Here is a 24,808-nt window from a genome sequence, read left to right on the forward strand (position 1 = left end):
AAATATGGCATTGGAAAGTCCACTATATATGACACAAGCAAAAGGAACTTTTTGAATTTTTTGTGGAAGCATCTTAAACAACTTACATTGAAGGAAATGTTTAATAAAGTAAAGAAATAAATATTAAGCTTTTTTTTTTTTTTTTTTTTTTTTTTTTTGTAAATTTTGATACCCTTTAGATCATAATTGCTCTTTAGTTCATAAATTACGGTTTCATATTTTTAATTGTATAATTTGTGCATGCCATCTTACCAGATTTAAATTGATGATATATAATCCGGAAAAACCCCTAATCCGGAAATGCTGAAGTCCCGACGAGTCCGGATTGCGGACTTTGTACTGTATTACTCCCAAACTTTTTAAAACTTTATATCTTCCTATTTACATTTAAGATTTCTTCAGAGGCTTTTGTCTTTCTCATAGATTTTGTTCACTTCTTTAATTTTTGGTTTATTATTCTTATTAAAGAAAACATTGTAATTTCAAAGTAACATATACAAAGCATATTTTTTATTTTCTTTTTTAATACATAAAATGACATTTTACACAACTTTCATTTAATCACTAATAAAATGAGTCATTAACAAAACATTTATTATTGTAAAAGTTAATATTTTCATTAAATATTTTATTTCCATGACTTTATCTAGCAGCTGTTTGAATCACATCAACTCAAGAAATAGTTTTTACATATTACACAAAACTACTCAGCACTATAATTCATTTGCAAATAAAAAACAAAAATTTGAAAAAAAAAATTAAGGAAGGAGAAAAATTATTTTTCCTTACAGTTCTGAGATGGTTCATCATGAGAAGCAAAATCTTGATCAGCAAAATTTAAGTTCTCAGCAGAATTTTTTGTTGAACTTTTATCTTTTGTAGCATCCTCTTGTTTTGAAGTAGAAGGAATTTTAGATTTTTCATCATACTGATCACGGTGTTTGTTAGTAGAAGCCCATTTAGTTTTATGTGATTGTGCTAAAAAAAGTATGGTTTTCAAAAAGGCATTATATTAATTGAATGAAACTTAAAGCCAATAAAATAACAGTTTAACTTGAATATGCTTATTTGCAAATTTTAATACTAAAATATCTGAAAATATAATCCCCCCAGGGAAGGGAGAGAAAAGAAAAAGGAAAAAAATATTCACTAAATGATGGTAATAATAATAATATATTCAGAATACATTAATGCACATATGGAAAATAAAATCCAAACACTGAAATAAAAATCAGGGTACTTAATGTATTATCACAACCACCCTGGGGCAGTTTGTCAAATTTAAGGGAAGATAAAGAACAATTAATTTCATCATAAAAAATTATAACATGCATATGTACTTTATTTACATATCAAATATATATTTATTGCAATAAAAAATAATCAGTAAACCTAGTTATGAATGGGTTTTTGTTGTGGTGGAAATTTCGGTGTGATCACTGCCTGGTTACCAAAGTTTGGCATATTATGAAACTTTGGCGATTTTCTACTAAGGTGGTTGTGATAGCATGCAAGTACCAAATTCAGAGGAATGAAATATAGGCAAAATATTTGTCTAAGTAACATATTTATTTGATTATTATTTCAAGGTCACAGGCTAAAATATGCATGAATAGAGGCATTTAAAACGTGAAATTAGTGATACATTATTAACCATTGTAGTCATAATGATACTGAATGCAAGCATGTAAATGGACATGCAATGTGTCATCTAGGTGCCATATGTCATTTTGTGGGATGGAGTTCCATGCATGTTACACTTGGTCAGTTAAATCAACGATGAACTGTTGCGGGTGATGCTGAATTTGACTTCCGTATGAGAAAAAAATCAGATGATCTCCCAGGCAACATCTCAACACTATATATGGCATTTCAGGTGATAACAGCAGCATGGGAATGAGCCTTATTCAGTTAGAAAATGGCCATGGAATGAGCTACAGCACAAATAATGGAATCACCAGTAAGATAAACAAATTTGCTGTCATGGTGAGTGGAACAATAAGAAGATTGCTTGTGCTATTATAGGAAATTGCTCCCCAGACCATTACTCCTTGTGTAGGTCCCAGGGCTGTGGAGTCCAAGTTAGGCAGATTTTTGGGTAAAAGGAGTCATTGCTGGAGTCGCTAAAAACATGTCAACTCCGACTCCAGTTTTTGTTGGACAGTTTAAATTTGAAATGACATTAAAGTGAATTGAAAAAAAGATTAATGACAAACTGAGTTATTATTTTTATTTATGGACTACATACATTAATAAATAGATATTTTCTATTTTAGTCACATATTAATAAATATAAGGGAGGAGACGGATGTGATATTTACCATTATTGATTAAAATGATTCATTTAGTCACAAATCTCATTGATAAATTTAGGTAAGCAGTAATAGCAGCAAAAACTCCCAAAACTGATGCCATTCTTAGGAAGCGATTAGAAAAAGAAGCAATTATTGATCAAGCAATGCGATGGGTAAATACACATTTGATGATATAAAGGTTGTCAGAATTAGGAACTCTTTAAGAAGATGTAGATAATTCTAATGTTTCACTAACAGAAAGACTGCGGAATGATCTTGCAGAATAGGAAACTCTTCTTTCCACACTGTATACAGCCACAAAAAAAGGTACAATCTGAAGAATTAACAGGAGACGAGAATGGAAAAATGTGATGTTTGTTTTTTCTGAAATGGAGGGTTTATTGCAGAAGGAATCATTTCTTAAATGAAGAAATGAGAAACTAGTTTGTTAGACAATGAGATCTTCAAATCACGACAGTCAAACTGCAGACATTGCAACTGAGTCTCTATCCTCTTCTTCCAGTGTTAAATTAGATTTTCAGAAATTTTGGATAACATTGAAAAGTCTAAGACAAAACAAATGAAAATAAAGAACCAAGAGCCTTTAGATATAAAAATGAAAAAATACACTTAAGATTTCTACACGGCCTTTGAAGATATAAAGAAATACGATTGGTCTTGTAAGAACTTATAAAAATCTATCCTGAAAAGTTAAAGGAAGTAGTCTTAACAGTATTTTCCTCCTACTTAAGTCAATGTGGAAAGACTCTCCTCAGCTCTGAAGTTTATCAAATCAGATCTATGGTCCTCTAACAAAGAAGATCTTGCTGAAGCTATACTGTTTTTTAGAAATTACTAATGCTAGATTTTCCATTTCGAAATAAATTCTAAAGAATAAAAATAATTTCGTATGCCATCAGTTTTTTTCCTGTATCATCTATGTCTTTTATATTAAAAAATAAGCTGTAACTCCTTTGTATATGTTTACATATATATGAAGGAGTCAGAGTCTAAAATTCCATGAGTTGGAGTTGGTCATTTCCCCTACCGACTCCACAGCCCTGGTAGGTCCAGCGCATCTATACCATAGACAGCTTGGATCCAAGTATTCACCTGTCCTTCTTTTAACTACAATACAGCTATCAAGACAGAAATGGCTCTCATCTGAGAACACGACAGATCTCTATTCCCTCCAATGAGCTCTGGCTTAACAACACTGAAGTTGCAGATAGCAATGATTTGAAGTTAGCAATATGCCCACTACACAGCTCTCTGGAGCTGTCACTTACGTAACTAATTTGTTACAATTCACTGTATTACTCTGGTGCAACCAACAGCTCGAATGTCTGTTGCAGATACAGTGTGATGCATCACAGATATGTAGCAAATGTGGCAGTCTTCCCTTGTGGTGGTATTTTGGTGTTTCCAGTTTTGGAACATAGATTAAAGTGAGTTATTTAGTGGTTAATGAACATTTTGAAATTATCTGACATAAACGAGTCTAAAATTTAATATGTAGCTATCAGAATGTCTCAATTACAAAATTATAACCCACAGAAATTTCTTGCAGGTACATGCCAATCTTTAGACTTCAGATAGAAAATAAAAATTTGAATTTTTTCCTTTGTATAATTATGATTGTTGTTTAAGTATGTATTTATAAATATTTAATAAATGAAATTTATTTATTTATTGTTGTTGATGTTGGTTTGCAAAGAATGTATTTAAATTTCATTTAAAAAATGTTCTGGCCCCTCAGCTCGCATGCAATTTGAGTTTGAGACCCTTACCTTATCTATAAGAAAGGGAAAAAAGGCTGTAGATTTATTCATTCCCAACAGCATTGGCTAAGTATGCACCTAAATCTAAATAATTCTAGATGTTTAGTTTAAACTGCAGTTCACAGTCAAATCAAATGAAAATAAGAGATTTACATGCAATTAAATTAAATAAAAATGCATTTCAACTTTAATTTAAAAGTGTTATTCTCAACAAAGTACTGGATAAAAGTATTATTCTAAAAGTAGCAAAAGAGACTTCAACATAAAGTATAAGTAAAATGGTATTTACTGTTTTCTGTTAAAATAATTCACAGAATCTGTACTTAAAAAGACAACTGTCTAGAAATGTTCAGCTTAAAGATTTTTCAGAAATTTACATGAAATTTCTACTATCGTTTAGGAAGTTTCACAATGCATACATTTACTAACATTTCCTGTTAGTAAATGTTCATGCCCAGTTTTTTCAAGTAACAGGAATATAATTTTAGGACAATAACAGTGCTCATTTTATAGACATGTCATATACCAATGGACAAGTAGCACAATAAGACATTTTAGTGGCAAATGAAGGTAATTTGTGCCAAAGAGAATTGCTTAATAGAGAAAGAAAAATTTTACTTATGCCATATCATGTTACAGTGAAAGCCCAACTATCAGACATTGAACTAATGTTAATATTTTAGAATTTTCCTCTTGCCCCCTCCTCAAATTAAGCATATGAGAAAGTATGCATAACTCATTAAATCATGCAATTTAGCATCAATAAAAGATAAGTACAATGTCACAACATACCGTATTTGACGGCATACAAGAGGCACTTTTTTTCCTAAATTTGGTCTCAAAAAAGTTACCTGCGTCTTATACGTGAAGGACACAGGTTAACTTTCAATATTGAATGCTACTTTTAGCCTGGATAAAAGTCTAGACACACATAACTTTTTCTACATCTGCCATAATTATTTTGCGCATGCGTGAAATATCTGTCGCCAAAAAGCGCCAAAGCTCGAAGCTGATGTCGAAGTTTGAACAGGTTCGACGGTCACATTACGTCTATGGAGCCTTTCCTTCTTTACATAGACTTTCTTTGACTCAGCCGACACACGTGTCGGTATCGGTGCTTAAAACTATTTGTTTATAAACAATACCCTGGAAAATATGACTACAGGAAACAAGAGATTAAGATATACAAGTCAGTATAAACTAGGAGTGTTAAACTACGCCAAAGTGCATGGAAACAGAGCAGCAGCAACGCATTTCAGTAATTTCAGCAAGGCATTTCGGTAATTTTCCTTAATAAAAATATGTTTGGTAATTGCATTCAATGATTGTTTATTTGGCTTTTACGAAACGTGAAAACTAAAAGAAATCGTATTTTAAGTTATTGTAGTATCGCGCTTTCGCGCTGACTATTGAAACTTTTTTTCCTTGTGTGTGGCCTTCTAAATAAGGGTGCGTCTTATATGCCGTCTAATACGGTAAATCATAAGATATTCGCCTTTGTTTTATGTAAATACAACTGATTCTCAACAAGGCAGTTTAATTTTTTTAAAGAACAATATAAGTTAATTGTAGTTTATCTGTTTTTCCATTGCATTAAAAAAATTATTAAAACTTAGGGCCTGCTTTTGATGGAACATGCAGTAAGCTGCGAAAGCTTCCTCACAACATCTTGGCAGAAAAACTACATAATTTCTACAAAGGAATCTGCTAACTTTGAGAGACAGTTGAAGAATATGATGGTAACTATATCATAATTTAAAAACTTATTTTCCTTTTAAATATGACTGCTTGTCTTCCATTTAAGAATCGCAAATGGACTTCAGTAGTCATTAGATGAATACGAGAGAAAAGATCAGCTTGTTAAAATGCATATAAAACTCTGGTATATCAGAGACAAAAATTCCATTTAAGTAACATCATTTGAATCACTAATTAAAACACAGAAAAACTTTTAATTCAAATGGTTTGATTCTATATTATATAAATATACAAACATGAAAAATTTTTATATAAATAAAAAAAAAATGGAATTAGTCCAAGAATTTTTGTGCATTATGCCACAGAAAACTGACCAGAAAAAAAGACAGAAATTTGGAACCAATTTTTCATGAAGAATAAAAAACAAAATTCAAATGAATAAATTTCAAAAAATCCTATAAATGTAGAATTAGAATTATGTATATATATATATCCAAATTTAAATACAAACCTGGTTTTTCTCTTTTTTCGCCAAAAGGAATAGCCATTTACAGGAAAACTATAATACAAATAAAATAAGGTAAAATATGATTTATATACATACTCTTTCAATATTAAATTATAACAAAATATTTTTGCAAGAATATATAGAATATAAAAATTTTAAAGTTTTCAAAATTGAAATTAAATTACACATAAGAATAAGCACTGGGTTCTTCTCTTTGAATACTTTTAGTAGTGTTACGGATTTGGTATATAAATAGCTAATGTTAGTTGAATTGTAAATTAAATGGTTTTATTTCCTGCGCAGTGCAGCGCATGACGAATATTAAAAGAAAGGTAAACTGGAAAATTGAAAATACAAGAGCGCGTGCATTTAACATTTAATAAATAAATACAGTCAAAAGTCGTTAATTCGGACACCCATAATCCAGACCTCAAAGCTGAAAACTTTCTGCGCATGCGCAGCGTTGACACATGCGCATAGGCGTTTACGCATGCACGTAAGACCTTTACGACTGCGCATATGCATGTGCGCAAGTGCAAAATACGTTTTCACGTGCGCATTTTACGTATAACTAACGGTATAAGCTAAAATTATCTATTTCAGTTAATGTTGATGATTGTGTTGTACCTTAATCTTCGAACTGGATCCGGCTTATTATTTTTTGCAGACTGTAAGAGCAATTTTATAAAAATAAACTTGAACTTTTGATTATGTCAAATAGAATTTCCGATGCTGGAGCTCCCAAAGGATCTACAAAACGAAAGTATATTTCGATGTTCATCAAACAAGAAGTGGAATTGCTGCAAAAAATGGATAAAGACATGAAGAAGGTGACAAAGAGGTTAGTGAAAACGAAAAAATTTCGATTGGCAAGTTAGTCGGTATTCTCAGCACAGGAATTAAGGGACTTAAACAGCGGAACTTTGTAACTGAACAAGAAATTATGTCTGTTTATAGAATGAAAGAGAAAGTATTATCACATAAAACGAAGCAACTTAAACAACTTACATTGAAAGAAATGTTTAATAAAGTAAACAAATAAATATTAAGCTTTTTTTTTTTTGTAAATTTTGACACCCTTTAAATCATAATTGTTCTTTATTTCATAAATTACGGTTTCCATCGATTATATCAATGACACTGAATTTGAAAGAACAAAAGTTATTTATACCTTTTTATTTAAATCAGAGAAATCAGTTTTATGGTCTGAAACATTACTCAAGATCAATAAAATCTTAAAATCTAATTCATTTTCTCTATAATAGTGTTCTGTCATAGGACAATAGGCACTGGCATAATTCGAGATGTAGAATCGAAATATAGAAAAAAATTAGTATGTTATTTCAGAAAAAGGCTGATTTTGTGTCAAAATACCTATATTAGAACAGTGCTATATATAAATCTGTTCTAACATAGGTATTTTGACACAAATCAGGCTTATCTGAAATAACATGATAATTTTTTTCCATATTTCGATTCTAATATATATCTAATAAGTCGCACTTTCGAGACATGAAAAATGCAATTTGAATTTCGTCAATTGGTCCAGTAGAATGGGAGATATATAGAACTGTTTTTTTTTCACTCATTGTTATTAATATTTTTAATTGATATTAAAATTTAATTATCATAAATGGACTTTGATGCAGATATGCATACTGAAAACCGATAGACAGAAATTAATTCAACATCACAAATGTCCAATTCTTACTCATGCTAAATAGCTTATATATTAAGAACAGTAATTATAATTGCAGTGAACTGCAATCAGTGTCATCTTTCAGATACTTCTATACTTAAAGCTACATTCATTCTAGTCTGTTTGCACAAAAACTGAAAAAATGCTTGTGCGCATTAATTTAACACTACAGAATAAAATTTTGCTTTAAAGGCTGCTATATGCACACACTAGATGGCTCTTCACATTGGAAACTTGGGCAAAAATGTATATTTTTGTGTAGCATTTTTACAATTATATTTTTAAATTAAAACGGATCCAATTTCTGAAAGAGCAAAACTTTTTTTGCTTCCTGCTTTACATACAAGAAAAAGCAGAAGATGACAACTTGCGAGAGACAACTTCAGCAAGGAGATGCATTTGAATGACATCAAAAGTCTTTTTAATTAATTTTGTATGACACCTCATCAATTTTATGAATTTCTAGCTTCACTAAAAGCAGAACACAATTTTTTTTTTCTGAATATCACAGAAATAAATCATTTTGAGAACAGAAAAGAATATTGTATATATCTAATGTAACTTATAATTTTATTGAATGACTATTACATTTTGATTTTAGAAAGTTAATTTTTCATGGGGTTAGACTATAAAATTTTCTATAAAATGTATCCTTCCCTTAATAATGGTTTATTAATGTAATAAAAAATATTTTTAATTATAGTCTACATAAGATTTATAGGGTTATTACCAAATACACTACAAAGTCCGTAATTCGCAATCATTGGGACTTCGGCAATTCCGGATTAGGATTTTTTTCCGGATTATCGATCATCAATTTAAATCTGATAAGATGGCATGCAGAAATTATACAATTAAAAATATGAAACCCCAATTTATGAAAGAGCAATTATGATCTAAAGGGTATCAAATTTTACAAAAAAAAGCTTAATATTTGTTTACTTTATCAAACATTTCTTTCAACGCGCTCACGCGTAATGTATGCATGCGCATTCTTTACACGCATGCGTAAAGCATACAATAAAAAAGTTTGTGGCTTTGAGGTCCGGATTATAGATCATTCCGGATAATGGGACGTCCGGATTACGGGCTTTGTACTGTATTGCATTTGAAAAAGGAAGCAGATTCTAAGATGTATATAGAGAAGAGAAAAAATCTAAACATATTTCTTGCCTTATATACATATATATACATATGTTACCTTTGAATGTGATCATAATTATTTAAATTAGTCATTCATACATTAATGAAGAATTGTCTATGTTTTATTTTATGAAGTCATTTTTTTTATAATTCACTGAAGTAACTACAATTTACATAATTTTTTTTTAAAAAATTGAACTCCACAAGCAGTAAACTTGTTAGAGCTCATGCAAGTGCTCTATAAACTAATGTAAAATTATCATCAAGATTTAACTTCTGGAGTGGTTCTTATAAAATCAGAGTGAAAAATGGTTGTGCATTTTTGAGGAAAATTAAGCATTCAAATGACTAGATGCCTTAAAATGCCCAGAAGTATTTCATAAAATCAGCTTCAATTTAATGTTGAATTTTGTCTTAATTTAAATGCCACATACTGTCAAACTTTCTTTCTCTATAAATAATATTTTTCCTAAATGCTTTAAACAAATGGTTTATTATCCCTAGCTGTTTAAAACTAAGAATTCGATACACTTTTAAAATGGTATTTAAAAAAAGCAATCTTATGCCCCTGCAAATATTGCTTTTGTTTGTTTAACATATGTCATGTGGCTTTTATGCTGACTATCTCGTGAATTGTGACAAAGGTTCATTATTATAAGAAGAATATTGCACATGATATTGCCTAGATGATGAAAATTATGTTTGCAGTCATTAAAAAATAAATGCAAACTCCTTTGCACAAAAAATGAGTGGGGGTGGATAAAAATCTGTTGTAATGGCATTCTCATCAAAGCAGGGAGAAAGCAAGGCCTGAAACGACAATACCTAGTATCTGTTGTAATTTCTTCACATGTTACCTTCATGCTAAAGTGTCTTCTATGAGAAACTGACTTTCAATCTTCATCTTCAACATATTGAATAAGCATCTTGGCTGCTCTGAAGATAGTGATAAACTTTTCTGTAAATATTTTTTGGGAAAAAATATATTTCAGGGTTCCCCTTGGCAAAAATTGGCACCATTCTTGTTTACATGCAATGCCCCATCAAGTAAAATGGTATCCCAAACATAATTAAAACATAAAAAATATAATCTCAATAAACTGCATTTTAAATCAAAATAAAACAAGGAAATAACATAAAAACTGAAATACATGTTATATAATCTGCGCAGTAAAAAGAAGAAATATCGACTTGCCTTATTTAGAAATTTCTGTGTCTTTGGTGTGTGGTACACAGAATTTCTTAACAGCATCCAAAAACTGTTTAAAATTATCTGACCTAGAAGCTGTTATATTGCAATCATTATATAAATGCACAAAAGTAAGAATCAAAAATATCCTCCCTAGTTGCGAACTGTTAGTGGCATTTCTTTCAAAAATCCTTTTTTATTAAGCCCAACATACCTTCAATAGTGTTGATATGAGCTCAAGTTTGAGGATTCTTAAATGTCACTGCGTGATTTACTCAGAGGTGAACAAAGCCATTATCAAAAAGACAATTGTATGACTTCCAGCAATCGGATTTGATCTTTGTTTCAAGTATAAGATATTCTAATTCAGAAGTCAAACAACAAAAATCAGCGTTACATTTACAAAATTTTCACAGGACTAGTTTCGATGGTTTTACCGAACCACCATCTTCAGCTGCAAAACCTCAAATGAACAAGATAGGAAATAATGATTAGATAAGATAAGAAAGCCTGGACAAGAATAAGCAAGTGGCGCAATCTGTTGACGAAACCAGAACTAAAACATAATTTCTCTAAAAGCCGAAGGCAAATTTGGATTGGAATTAGGATCGTTAACTAGAACAGAAAGATTTTTATGAATGTGAAATGCCTCTAGAAAATCCAGTTCTCCAATGGAAGATGTTTTTTGAATAATTTTGGCAGCAGAAAAATTGAAAGTGTGATTTTCGGACCAACAATGTTGAGCAACAGAAGACTTCTGTGTTTCCTTTTTTCTAACATATGCCTCATGTTCTTTGACGCGAAATTTTAAGGCTCTCTTAGTTTGGCCAATGTAAATTAAACCGCACTGGCAAGGAATCTTATAAATACCCCAGGAATTCAAATCCGGAATGGGGTCCTTGAGTATAGAAGTCGGAATTTTATTGATGGGAGAATAAACAACCCGAAAGTTAAATTTCTGCAAAATATGTGCAACTTTATAGCTAATGGATGGAAAGAAGGGAATGACAACAGAATTTTTATAATCTCCTAAAATAAGAGTGTGGCTTTTAGTGTGTTGAGATGAGAATTTTTTAACTGCTTGATTAATAATGTTGGGTGAAAAGCCCCTGTCAATAGCTATTGCTTTTAAATAATTTAGTTCTTCATCAAGGGCTAGTTTGGAGGAGCAAACTTGAAGAGCACGGAAAACATAGGAATAAAATGAAGCTAACTTTTGTTTAGTCGGATGACATGATTTAAAGTGTGGTGGAAGGCAAACCGATGAAGGTTTACGGTAAACTGTAGTACTGAAGTTGGATGTGTTACGTGTGACCAGAATGTCGAGAAACGGAAGAGAATTGCAAGTCTCAAGTTCAAAAGTGAACTGAATAGCAGGATCAATAGAATTCATTGTTGAAAGAACTTCATTTAAATCATCTTTATTACCTTCAAACAGGGTAAAAGTATCGTCTACGTAGCGGAACCATGCCGGGAAGTTTAAAGTTTCAAACAATTTTGATTCATAATAATGCATGTAGATATCAGCCAGGATGGGACTGAGGGGGCTTGCCATGGCTAATCCCTCAGTTTGTTTGTAATATTTATTTGCTTGTAATATTATTAATAGATTTTCCACTCTATTAGACAATAACATTTACACCATAAAAAATTCAATAGAGTTTGTAAAAAAGGTTAAAAACATTTCTCCTAGTAATTTACTCATGGTTTCTTTTGATGTAAAATCATTATTCACCATGTCCCAGTGGAGGGTGCATTAAGATGTCTAGAAACAAGACTTCGCGAATTTCATTTCTCTTGCATCGAAATTGATGAGCTAATTTCTCTCATTCAACTCTGTTTGAAACAAACACATTTTGTTTTCCAAAATAAATATTACAAGCAAACTGAGGGATTAGCCATGGGAAGCCCCCTCAGTCCCATCCTGGCTGATATCTACATGCATTATTATGAATTAAAATTGTTTGAAACTTTAAACTTCCCGGCATGGTTCCGCTACGTAGATGATACGTTTACCCTGTTTGAAGGTAATAAAGATGATTTAAATGAAGTTCTTTCAACAATGAATTCTATCGATCCTGCTATTCAGTTCACTTTTGAACTTGAGACTTGCAATTCTCTTCCGTTTCTCGACATTCTGGTCACACGTAACACATCCAACTTCAGTACTACGGTTTACCGTAAACCTTCATCGGTTTGCCTTCCACCACACTTTAAATCATGTCATCCGACTAAACAAAAGTTAGCTTCATTTTATTCCTATGTTTTCCGTGCTCTTCAAGTTTGCTCCCCCTAACTAGCCCTTGATGAAGAACTAAATTATTTAAAAGCAATAGCTATTGACAGGGGCTTTTCACCCAACATTATTAATCAAGCAGTTAAAAAATTCTCATCTCAACACACTAAAAGCCACACTCTTATTTTAGGAGATTATAAAAATTCTGTTGTCATTCCCTTCTTTCCATCAATTAGCTATAAAGTTGAACATATTTTGCAGAAATTTAACTTTCGGGTTGTTTATTCTCCCATCAATAAAATTCCGACTTCTATACTCAAGGACCCCATTCCGGATTTGAATTCCTGGGGTATTTATAAGATTCCTTGCCAGTGCGGTTTAATTTACATTGGCCAAACTAAGAGAGCCTTAAAATTTCGCGTCAAAGAACATGAGGCATATGTTAGAAAAAAGGAAACACAGAAGTCTTCTGTTGCTCAACATTGTTGGTCCGAAAATCACACTTTCAATTTTTCTGCTGCCAAAATTATTCAAAAAACATCTTCCATTGGAGAACTGGATTTTCTAGAGGCATTTCACATTCATAAAAATCTTTTTGTTCTAGTTAACGATCCTAATTCCAATCCAAATTTGCCTTCGGCTTTTAGAGAAATTATGTTTTAGTTCTGGTTTCGCCAACAGATGGCGCCACTTGCTTATTCTTGTCCAGGCTTTCTTATCTAATCTAATCATTATTTCCTATCTTGTTCATTTGCGTTTTTGCAGCTGAAGATGGTGGTTCGGTAAAACCATCGAAACTAGTCCTGTGAAAATTTTGTAAATATAACGCTGATTTTTGTTGTTTGACTTCTGAATTAGTATTTATTCGGCGTGTTATTGTGTCTTAATTATAAGATATTCTGTTGAATTACATCCAACAAAGTTTCCTTTCTTCTGTCCTGTTTAAAAAAAACCCTTCCACTCCCTCATTCTATACCACCAAACACCTAGTTTACCACCGGCAGCCATTTTATGGTGAAAAGTACAAAATACACAACGTACTTCCCAACCAACATGCCAATGGAGAAATAGTCTTGAGAAATGTTTTCTCAACAATTGAAATCAGCGGGATCACACATTACAACCAATCATGTCATGATAGGATCCAACCAATCATGTCATAATAGGGTTTCCAAAACATACACCAGAAAATACTCCGGTTACCATAAATGAAACCAATAATATAAGGGGTACCCCAAAATATAGACTACCCCCTTTTTTTTTAAATTCCAGTTCTGTCACAACACTGCTCTTGGTAGGACTTGAACCAACAATCTTTAGCTTCAAAGGCCAATGTTTTTTCCATTAGGTAACAAGACACTATGAATCAACATGCAGATTAAGAAAAATTAAAAATCTTAGGTTTTTCAAAATCTATCATTTTCTTGCAACAATCTACTGCTGTAGATTACTGTATAAAAAATTATCCACATTTCATTTATAGTCGATAATTACGGATTATTAACTCTTAAAAAAACTTCAGAATTTTTTCAATAATTTATTTAATTACTATATTAACTTAAATATTTTTAATTATCACATGAAATTTTTTAACCAGATTCGGTTTCATGTTTCCCTTAAGAAGAGTTTATGGAAGCATATTCATTTAAAAATGCAATAAAAATTGGATATTTGAAACAGATGCAGAAAAAAGTGGTACTTTTCCGTTTCACCGGCGCAAATCTCGCCAAGCAGACTTTGTTGGCGACAACACACGATATACACATAAAAAATTTTAACAAATGTTGGGTCTAAAAATTTTTTATTTTGAAGGCATAAACATTTTAATATGGTTTAAAATTTGGGAAAAAGCCAATAAATAAAGATAATAAATTTGTAAAAAGACATTAAATTAAGAATTTACTATGCTTTCATGGTTCAACATCCTGATTCGCCAGTTCGTATCACGTGACCCCTAGTGATCTCATCTCACGTAAACTGCGCTACAAAAATCTAATTCTCTCAGTAATTATCTGCATTAATTCTAAGTTAAATCTTAATTTGGAATACAAGTTTAAATGCAAGAATTATTTCAATTCGTACGAATAGCTTACTCAGAAATTATGTAAAACCGTGGTGCTTTACTTCGCTAGTGTATTCTCATTAGAATTGATGAATTTAACCTTTGATTTTGCCTTTTCTATATTTTCACCTTAGGGTGAGCGGTTTGATTGCATTCTAATTGACTTAATTACCGCGAATGGTCTTATGGCATAAAATTTAGCTATTTTGTAAAAATTCTATGTAATTGTATGCCAGTACTGAAAAACAATCAACCTGATAAGAAATGGCTGTGACTTGTTTTGAAAATGAGGCATTAAAAGGTTACCAGCGAAGATATTCCGTTCGGCATCAGTTGTACCATTACTGGCGACTTTATCGTTTGCGCCGGCAAAACGGAAAAGTAACAAAAAAGTTGAACTTCAATAAGCTATAAACTTTCTCACTATCTGGAAAATACCAGTTCAGAACACATTTCTGACTGGTTACTGCTTTCTGCCCCGACGTATGTATGATCACATTGGTGTGAACTGGCCTTGAATTCTGACAACTGTAGGCTGTTGCGACTTGCGAAAAGAGTCACAAATGTCAATGTAGAGTATACCTCATTAATGTTCTCTCCACCTCCACCAGCAATAGAAAGAATGAATAATTCAAACCCAAGTACATGTATATACAACAGCTTTATTTTTGTACTGTATCATATAACCCTTATTTAATAATTAAAATTTGCAATTTAAATTATTAAAGTGTTTTATTTTAATATACAGGGGTTGGACAAAAATATGGAAACACCTTTAAAAAAACATGTTTCTTTGCTTAATATGGTGTAGGAAACCCGTTGGCATCCAAAACAGCTTGCAGTCTTCTCGGAATGGATACAGTTCCTGTATGTTTGCCAAGGGAATATTATACCATTCTTCCTGCAAAACGGTGGCAAGTTCAGATAACGATGTTGGCGGTGGATAACGAGAACGCACTTTCCGTTCCAATGTAGACCACAAAGGTTCGATAATATTCAGGTCTGGTGACTGTGGTGGCCAGGGGAGATGGGACAACTCATCCTCGTGCTCAGAAAACCAGTCCTGGACAATGTGAGCTGTGTGAACAGGGGCTTTGTCGTCTTGGAAGACACCATCACCATCGGGGAACAAAGTTTGTACCATGGGATGAACTTGATCGGCCAAAATGTTCACATAAGTCTTGGCAGTCATGTGCCCTGACACAGTTATCATGGGGCTAGCAGAGAACCACGATATGGCTGCCGAAACCATAACAGAACCCTCGCCATGTTTCACTCTTGGCAACAAGCAGTCTGTATTATAGGCTTGAGATGGCGTTCTCCAGACGTAAACTCGACCAGAAGTGGGAAACAATGTGAAAGAAGACTCGTCAGACCATATTACTCGATTCTCCTGCTCTATAGTCCAGGCTTTATGACTTAAACACCACCTTTTCCTGTTACGGGCATTAGCATCACTGATGAGTGGCTTCTCAATTGCAGCACGGCCAGCAATTCCCTGTTTATGAATCTCCCTTCTAATTGTTTTGGTACTCACAGGGTTCGGTAACACAACATTCATTTCAGCAGTAACTTTTGCAGCTGTGGTCTTCTTATTTTTCGTCACAATTGCCCTTAATGATCGTCTGTCACGATCACTCAGGACACACTTTCATCCGCGCTGTGATTTAGCAGATGATGTTTTTCCGCTTTTCAAATATGCGAAATAAATCTTCAATACAGTACCTCTTGAAACACTAAACACCTCGGCTACCTTGTTTACGGAAGCACCTACCATACGTGCTCCAACAATTTGCCCACGTTCGAAGTCTGTTAACTCTGACATAACGCAATGACAACCTCACATAACAGTACTCCGACAACAATGAACTGTTTAGCACATTTACGAAGTTGTATAGGTGGCGTCAGTAGTCAAAAACACCAGCGCCACCTACATATTTCATTAAAATCAATCTTTCTTTTCAAACATGCATTTCACAAGGTGTTTCCATATTTTTGTCCATCCACTGTATGTTGATCATGTCTGTGGGCTTACAAAAAATACTGATAGTTTGTGACCTTTATAAATGTCACTAAAATCACCAACTTACATTCATTAAGTAACTTTTACCAAAAATGCTTGAAAATATTTTTTATTCTATGTAAACTTCTAATTAATATTAGCTGTCTTTAAATATGCAATTGTTCTAAGCATTACCAAATGCCTGCGATGGAATATTTCCGTAATCTAGTAGCTAGTTAATTCATCAACATTCTAATAATAAGACACACCAACACATGCTCTAAACGAAACTTATTATACTATTAATGTGGAAGGGCAAAGGGATTCTACAGCAAAGATAGCATTACCAAATATAGGGAACAAGACTGATTATTGTTTCTAATTATTATAACCAGGAAATTGAGATATTAATTTAAACTCTGCACATTTCTGCAACATACAAAGAACTTCCAGTTTTTATACATCCCACTTTAATATCAAATGTCAGTTAGTGTTTTCTGTAAAAAATAGAAATAGGTGGTATGCAAAGAAACAAAGTATTTTAATTATTAAATTCAAAAATTAAATACTCCAACAGCCTGTTTAAGTTTTTTCTTCCAGACTTGTAAATTCATGCGATCTGAGCTTTGTTCAAGGCTAACAGTCATAGATTTTAACAAAATAATCCCGTTTTATTTTCACAAATATTCTTTTAGCCATAGAGATAACAAAATTTCTGATAAATGATGTTTTTAAAAGGAGTAATACAAATGGTTGTTGTATTCAATAGGAAATAAAAATAACGTTCCTGTAAAAATATAATAGTGTCTCATTAATTCTTTTAGACCTGATCAATTTATTAACATGTCTTCACTTTATGTGGCCACAGTTTCTGGGCTCATATTGCTCTATTTTCAGTTAAAGTCATCTTTTTACATGGATTTGCTGTCTCTAAGAGCATGTATTTTGTCTTCTTTGTGCTTGGTATTCCTTACTTCTTTATGTGATTTGAAAATATCGTTTTTTGTTTCTGAAGAACTCGTAATACATTGTGCATTTAAATATTTGTGAAAAATAATAAAACAAATCTAGATTTTAAAAATGGAAAAATGCCTAGGACTGACTAAGCAGAAAAGTGATGATTCACAGGTGATGGATCCAGAACAATTTACTAGCAGTAAGAATACTGAAAGGAATTTTTTTATTTATTTACCATGTGGGTTTACTTCGAATGTAGATAAAATGGACCATCAACCTCAATGTGTTGTTTGCGGTGAACTATTCTCCAATCAAAGCATGCAACCATTGTTTCTTAAAAGACATCTTGAATCTAAGCATGCCAATTTAAAGGATAAATCTTAAAAATATTTTAAGAGGAAATTATCGGAGTTCAAAAATAGTAAACAAGTAATGAAAGCTTTTGTTACTTTATGTGAAAAAGCTTTGGAAGCTAGTTGCATACTAAGCCTAAGAATTGCCAAGTCTGAGCAGGCTCACACTATCGAAGAAAACTTTATATTACCAGCAGCTAAAGCTATTGTTTTAACATTATTCAAATAAAAAGCGGCTAATGAACTTAATAACATTCAGTTATCAAATGATACAACAAGTCAACGAATTCATGAAATGGCTAATTCCATAAAAGAGATACTTATTCAAAATAAATAAATAAAACAGTGTGTATTTCCCATTCAGTTGGATGAAAGTACTGATGTAACGAACTTTGTTCAGTTATTAGTTTGCATATTTTTCGAAGAAGATAAACAAATTGCCGATGAGTATTTATTTTGTGAATCTCTTCATGATACAGCAACTGCAAATGAAATTTTCAAAGTAATTGAATATTTTATGTCTGACAATGATATTCCTTGGAATACGTGCATTGACGGAACTCAGGCTTTAACAGGAAAACATGTCAATGTTATTTCGCAAATAAAGAAATTCACAGTTGAAACTAAATCTACTCACTGCTCCATTCATCATGAAGCTTTAGTAGCCAAAACAATTCCCGAAAACCTGAAAATCGTTTTGTATCAAGCTGTCAAAATTGTTAGATTTATTAAAAGCCAAGTTTTAAATTCAAGAATATTTATGATTTTATGCCAAGAGACAGGTAATGAACATGAAACGCTTTTGTTACATTGCGAAGTAAGATGGTTCCAGAGGCAAAGTTTTAAATTGTCTTTTTGATCCAAAAATAATTTGAAAATAAAAGAAGAATTAGCATCTAATATTAAAAATATTTGTTTTTCATTCATAAATTTCAATATGTATTTTCTCATGGATTATGAAAGAGAAAATTGGATTAGACATCAATTTTGTTCAAATGCACTCATTTTATCTTATGAAGAAAATTAACAAGTGATAGAAATTTCCTGTGATTGAACTCTAACTGAAGATTTAAAAAATAACACACTTTTAAACTTTAAACTGAATCAAAAAAAAAATTAAAGGCATTTCAGATAAAGCTATTAAATTTTTATTGCCTTTTTGTACAACTTATTCACATGAACAAGGATTTTCTTCCCATGTTATATTTGAAAAATAAATACATGACAAAATTATAAGTGGATCCTAATTTGCAGTTAAAACTAAATGAAATAATACCAGACATAGAGAAACTGATCTATCTTAAAACGGCCCAAATTTCACACTACATTTTACTGTTAAAGTATTATAATTTAAATTTTGATACTTAAAATGGTAACCAATTTTTAATCTAATATTTTTTATGTCTGCATATATAATACAAATAGCCAATAGGTTGTGCAAATGGCAATATATATATATATATTTTAATATTTCTACTGAGAAACTGAAAAATAATCATTGTAAAATGTAGTGGTGGTATTAAAGTTTTTCAATTTTTATTTAGATGGTACATGTTAGTCAAAAGGTTGAGAACTGCTTCTCTAGGACATTCACTGCATACAGTCAAAAGTCGTTAATCCGGACTCGTCGGGACTTCGGCGATTCCGGATTAAAGATCATCAGTTTAAATCTGGTAAGATGGCATGCAGAAATTATAAAATTAAAAATATGAAACCATAATTTATGAAATAAGAACAATTATGATCTAAAGGGTATCAAAATTTACAAAAAGAAATGCTTAATATATATTTGTTTACTTTATTAAACATTTCTTTCAATGTAAGTTGTTTAAGTTGCTTCGTTTTATGTGATAACACTTTCTCTTTAATTCTATAAACAGACATAATTTCTTGTTCAGTTACAAAGTTCCGCTGTTCAAGTCCTATAATTGCTGTGTCGAGAATACCGACTAATTTCTCAATCAAAATTTTTTCGTTTTCAATAACCTCTGTGTCACTTTCTTCACTATCGGAAGCGAATTATAATGACGAGGAATTTGATTTAAATCATATCAAAGACGGAGTACATTGAGATGAAATACTACATTTAGTAAGAAATTATAAGCCGAATAAAATAAAAACATCTGCCCTGAAGATAAGGATAGTGCTGACAGATCAACTTCCAGTTCATTGCGCGCCGCGACGTTCCCCTTCCCCGCAGAGCAGCATGAAATTGATAAACAGATTTTGGAATGGCTAGAGAAACAAAGGATATGCCTTTATCCATTTTTTGCAGCAATTCCACTTTTTGTTTAATGGACATCGAAACATGCTTTCGCTTTGTAGATCCTTTGGGAGCTCCAGCATCGGAAATTCTATTTGACATAATTGAAAGTTCAAGCTTACTTTTATAAAATTGCTCTAACAGTCTGCAAAAAATAACAAGCCGGATCCAATTCGAAGATTAAGGAACAACGCAATCTGCAACATTACCTGAAATAGATAATTAGATAATTTTATTTTATACCGTCCTTTATACATTAAACGTGCATGCGTAAACGTATTATGTACATGCACACACGCAGCCGTAAAGGTCTTACGCGCATGCGTCGCATTGACACAATGCAATAACAACTTTCTGCGTATGCGTCGCGTTGACGCATGCGCAGAAAGTTTGTAGCTTTGATGTCCGGATTATGGGTGTCCGAATTAACGACTTTTGACTGTATAAGTTCCATATATAAAAATATTAACATGGATAAAAAAAGCAGGACTAACTTCCAATAACTTCACATACATCTGGTTTCAGAAGAACTATATATCACCAACACATTTTTAAACAAACGAACAAAACGAAAGATACATTGTACTTTCTACATATACAGTGACTCACAATGAGAATTTTTTAATAATATCTATAAATTTTTCGTAGCAAAAATACACTAGTTATTTTATAAACATTGTAAAACTTTTTGGAAAATTCATTAATAAAAAAGTGGCAGAAAAGTTACCCCACAAAAGTCTTCTCTGAAAATCTGCACATATTAGTAAATATTGTAGTATTTATGTCGATAATATATTGAAGGATATCTTGCAGCACTTATGAAAACTTTCACACATCTGGGCAAAGAGTTAACCAGTTTTTTTTTTTTTTTTTTTTTGGTAATATCTGCATCAACGTTCCACCATTCTTCCATCATTCCTGTTTTTAGTTCAGTTTACATTTTTATGTTGTGTCTTCATACTCTAAACCAGTGATTCTCAACCTTTTTTTTACTGCGGCACACTTTTAACAATTTCAAAAATTTGGCAGCACACAAAGAAAAAGATAATTTTAAAAGTTGTTTACTGACCTATAATACACTGTGTAAAATAGTTTACGATACTAATTTTGACTGTAAAATATGTACTACAAAAACAGCAGTACGTTTATTAAGGGATTAATTACAAGTTAATAAAAAAACTACTTTTAATGAGAAATTTGAGCTTGATGTTTTTGATAATTTCATTTATATTTGGACGTACAGATGACAATGCTACTCTTATATCGTTTTCTACATTTAACAGTCTTGATCTTTGTTTTGTTTTTATATTGGTTAATACTGAAAATAACACACAAAAATAAGATGTAGAAAACTGTAATAATAATTTTAAAGCTTGTTTTGGCCATCTTGGGATAATTGCATCTAATATTAATCCAAAATGAATTAATTGATTCTTCTGAATATTTTAAAATTAAATCTTGATTATCAGAAAGCAAAATTAGTTATTCCTCTTTGTTTAAAGTTAATTCAAATACAAAAGTCTTCAGCACCAAAATCGACTTAGATACCATAATTGGTACGTTTATTAATGTCTTAAAAACTGAATTTCACCAATTCTCATGTGTACTGTATACTAAGATTAAACCCATTATAATTTTTACTACGTACATTTCTAAAATTTGGTGGTACACAAAAGTGCCAAGGCACAATGGTTGAGAATCACTGCTCTAAACTGTAATTGTCTCCAGGTGCAGTCTATCGGGTTTTAATCTAGTGAATGAGGTGGTGTTTTTAGAGTATGTGGATAATTACAGACACACCAAAGGCTAACATTGAGGGCCATGCTTAGGATTGTTATCCTATCCTGATTTTAAAAAAAAAATTTTTCAATATCCAAATTTTGGGAAGATAATTTTAAGTTATCTTTTAAAATATTTCAACAAAGAGCATGGTTCATTATGTGATCAATTAACATTAAATTACCTAATCCTGATTCTGACATGTAACCTCGCACTAGGACACCTCCCCCGCCATGCTTTACTGTACCAAACTAGGTCTTGGGATTAAGTTATTCATTTTTCCCTCTCCATAAAATTATATGCCCATTCAAACCTAAAATGTTAAATTTGCTTTCGTCCGCAAATAAGACATGGTTTTGATACGCTTCAGGCTTATTTACTGTTGATTTTGTGAAGAAAAGAATAAGCTTTCTAATTATTGTGCTCAGAAAAAATTTTCTTCGAACTGAGCGTCCATGTAATCCAGCTGATCTGAGTACTTGTCGAACAGTTTCAGGTGAAATTGAAGCAGAAAATTGTTCAGTAAATTCTGTAGAAATCTTTAGATCATTCAAACGTGGATTTTTTTACAGATTTTCTAACTATAAATCTCTGATAACATACATATATACATCTGATACATTGAATTAACTTTGCTGGACGACGTACTTTATTTTCGATCTGATGTTCTTCTTTAACGCATTTTAACACATAATGCACCGTAGAATAAGATAAATTCACTAATTCAGCAATATCCTGGATCTATTTTACACCCTTCTGATGAAAAATGATAAATATTTGAGTGATATTTATTGTTTAAGACTATTACAAATTTTTAAATATTAATTAAATTATAACGAAGTAAGCAAACAAAGAATAAAGCCAAACCAATTTTTAAACGTCAACAAAATGCAAAAAACAAAAAACAACAAAAAAAAAAAAAAAAAAAAAAAAAAAAAGAGTGTCACACTATAAATTTATTAATGAAGTTTTACGAAAAAGTTTTCGTGCACTTTTGTGGCATGTTTTATCTATGACTCCTTACATGGAGTCCTACATAAATATGGATATGGAGATGATATGAAAAAATATTTTGCTTTACATTCGAATTTAATTCCGGGATACACCGCTTTTTCTACAAATTCTTAAAGTGTTCAAACACTTTTTGGAGCAACTGCATATATAACTTGAACTACGAATCACATAAGCTCATAAAATAGCATAAAAATAAGTGCAGCTTTTTATATAAGTTTTTTCCAATGTTTTAAATTACATTAAATAGCTACGACTTTAATACAGAAAATTTTTCCTTTCACATTTTGTGGGGCATTATAATGATAAAATATAGCTATCAATCGTGTAGTAAGTAATGGGATAGTAAAATATTATTAAAACATACATCATGTGTAAAATAACACTTAGTTATTTAATATTAAACGAAATGGAATTCAGTTTAAGACGAATACGTTATATAAACACGAAGTATTTAACTTAAAGAAGAAACAAAACTCACCAAAATTTTAACAAATATACGTCTTCAACACATGCTTCTACCGGAAAGAAATTTCTACAGCAATTATGATAACACATTACGAAATACTTATCAGCATTCGCTAGATTTCCTCTGACACAATTGATGACTAGATAAAGAACGGGATTTCCCACAAACATCATTACTACATTAATGAAAAACACACCTGACAACATTAGCATGTCCAACACCAATTCCATTGACCAATAGATGGCGCTGGTAATGTCTTTGCTCCTGAGTGATTCAAAAAGTTTGCAAAGTTATTCAAAACACTAGATTTGATTTCAAATGGCTAATTTTTGAAATTTATGAAAGCAGATAGACAGGTAATTAAAGAAATAAAAGTAAAACTAATTTTAATAATAGAAATACTGCACCAATAACACTTACATTCTCGCATAATCTTTGTGAAATATCTTCCTAAGAGTTTCTAAGATTATGTAGGTTTCTAACAAATGGACACACAGCCAAAGAATATGTATTTCTGAGAAAAGGACACACAGCATTTTCGCAAACAACTTATTAGTGCGAAAACAAAACAGAGAACTGTTTCGAGTACATGTTTGCCCTTCGCTTTCTCCGGCGAAAGAAAATACACCTGGGTATGAATTTTGTCAATCTGCATTCTAGAGTCACAACTGCAAAGAAGTGTCTGATGATTTTTCACTATATTTTCGTACCATTTATTGCTATTATTTCAAAGACACCAAATGTAATCTGTAAGGTACTGTATTGGAAATTGCATTTGTAAAATTTATCGCAGTACTTTCTCAAGAAAAATTTCAAACCTAATCAAAAATGAAACAGAGAATGTGATACCGATAGCTGATCGCCCATATGTCCTCTTCTAAGAGTTATTGCAAACTGTTCTTCTAACTCGACTGCAAGTTTCATAGCATTAATATTTGGATTATACTTGATTTTTCGTAAAATAAGTCCCGAATTCCTTCATTTTAGATTGGAATATAGTGCAGAATTTAGTGTATTTTGAACAGTTCCACACAGTTTCCACCGTTTTAATACATCAAGGATAGCTGAAGTCTTTACACGAAGGATTATTCCTCCCCTCCAGAGATGTTTCGACTACTTTCACCATATTGAAAATGATGAATATTTAAATATCGGATAAGGATCGGAGAACAGCCTTGGTTGCCCTAACTTGGCTTCTTTAAAGGATATGGGCGACATTTTATTATGCCAACGGAAGTAAATATCGTGTGGGGAATAAGTGCTAGGGAGAAAAGGAAAATATATGGAGAAAAATGAGATTGAGATGTGTTTATATTTATTTGGCATCTGATTCCTAATTTTGTTCTGTTATGTTGCTAAATTAG

The 24,808-nt window shown here is 31.7% G+C and overlaps 1 protein-coding gene across 2 annotated transcripts in view; it reads right to left on the bottom strand.

The window, feature by feature from the left end:
• LOC118187572 (uncharacterized) overlaps nucleotides 1–23,613 on the bottom strand; it is a 56,406-nt gene extending 32,793 nt beyond the window's left edge. Inside the window, exons 1-3 of one of the 2 annotated variants that reach the window (XM_085825937.1) lie at nucleotides 23,457–23,613; nucleotides 6,285–6,332; nucleotides 790–978 (exon numbers count right to left, since the gene is read on the bottom strand). In XM_085825937.1, coding sequence (XP_085682063.1) covers nucleotides 790–978; nucleotides 6,285–6,321 — 226 coding nt within the window. In that variant the 5' untranslated portion in view covers nucleotides 6,322–6,332; nucleotides 23,457–23,613. The remainder of the gene's footprint in view (nucleotides 1–789; nucleotides 979–6,284; nucleotides 6,333–23,456) is intronic. The other variant, XM_085825938.1, reaches the window with a different exon arrangement.
• Between the last annotated feature and the right edge of the window lie 1,195 nt (nucleotides 23,614–24,808).

This window comes from Stegodyphus dumicola, chromosome 10 (assembly GCF_044657685.1).
Source record: "Stegodyphus dumicola isolate Sdum_Otavi_A_Nest chromosome 10, ASM4465768v1".
NCBI lineage: Eukaryota > Metazoa > Arthropoda > Arachnida > Araneae > Eresidae > Stegodyphus > Stegodyphus dumicola.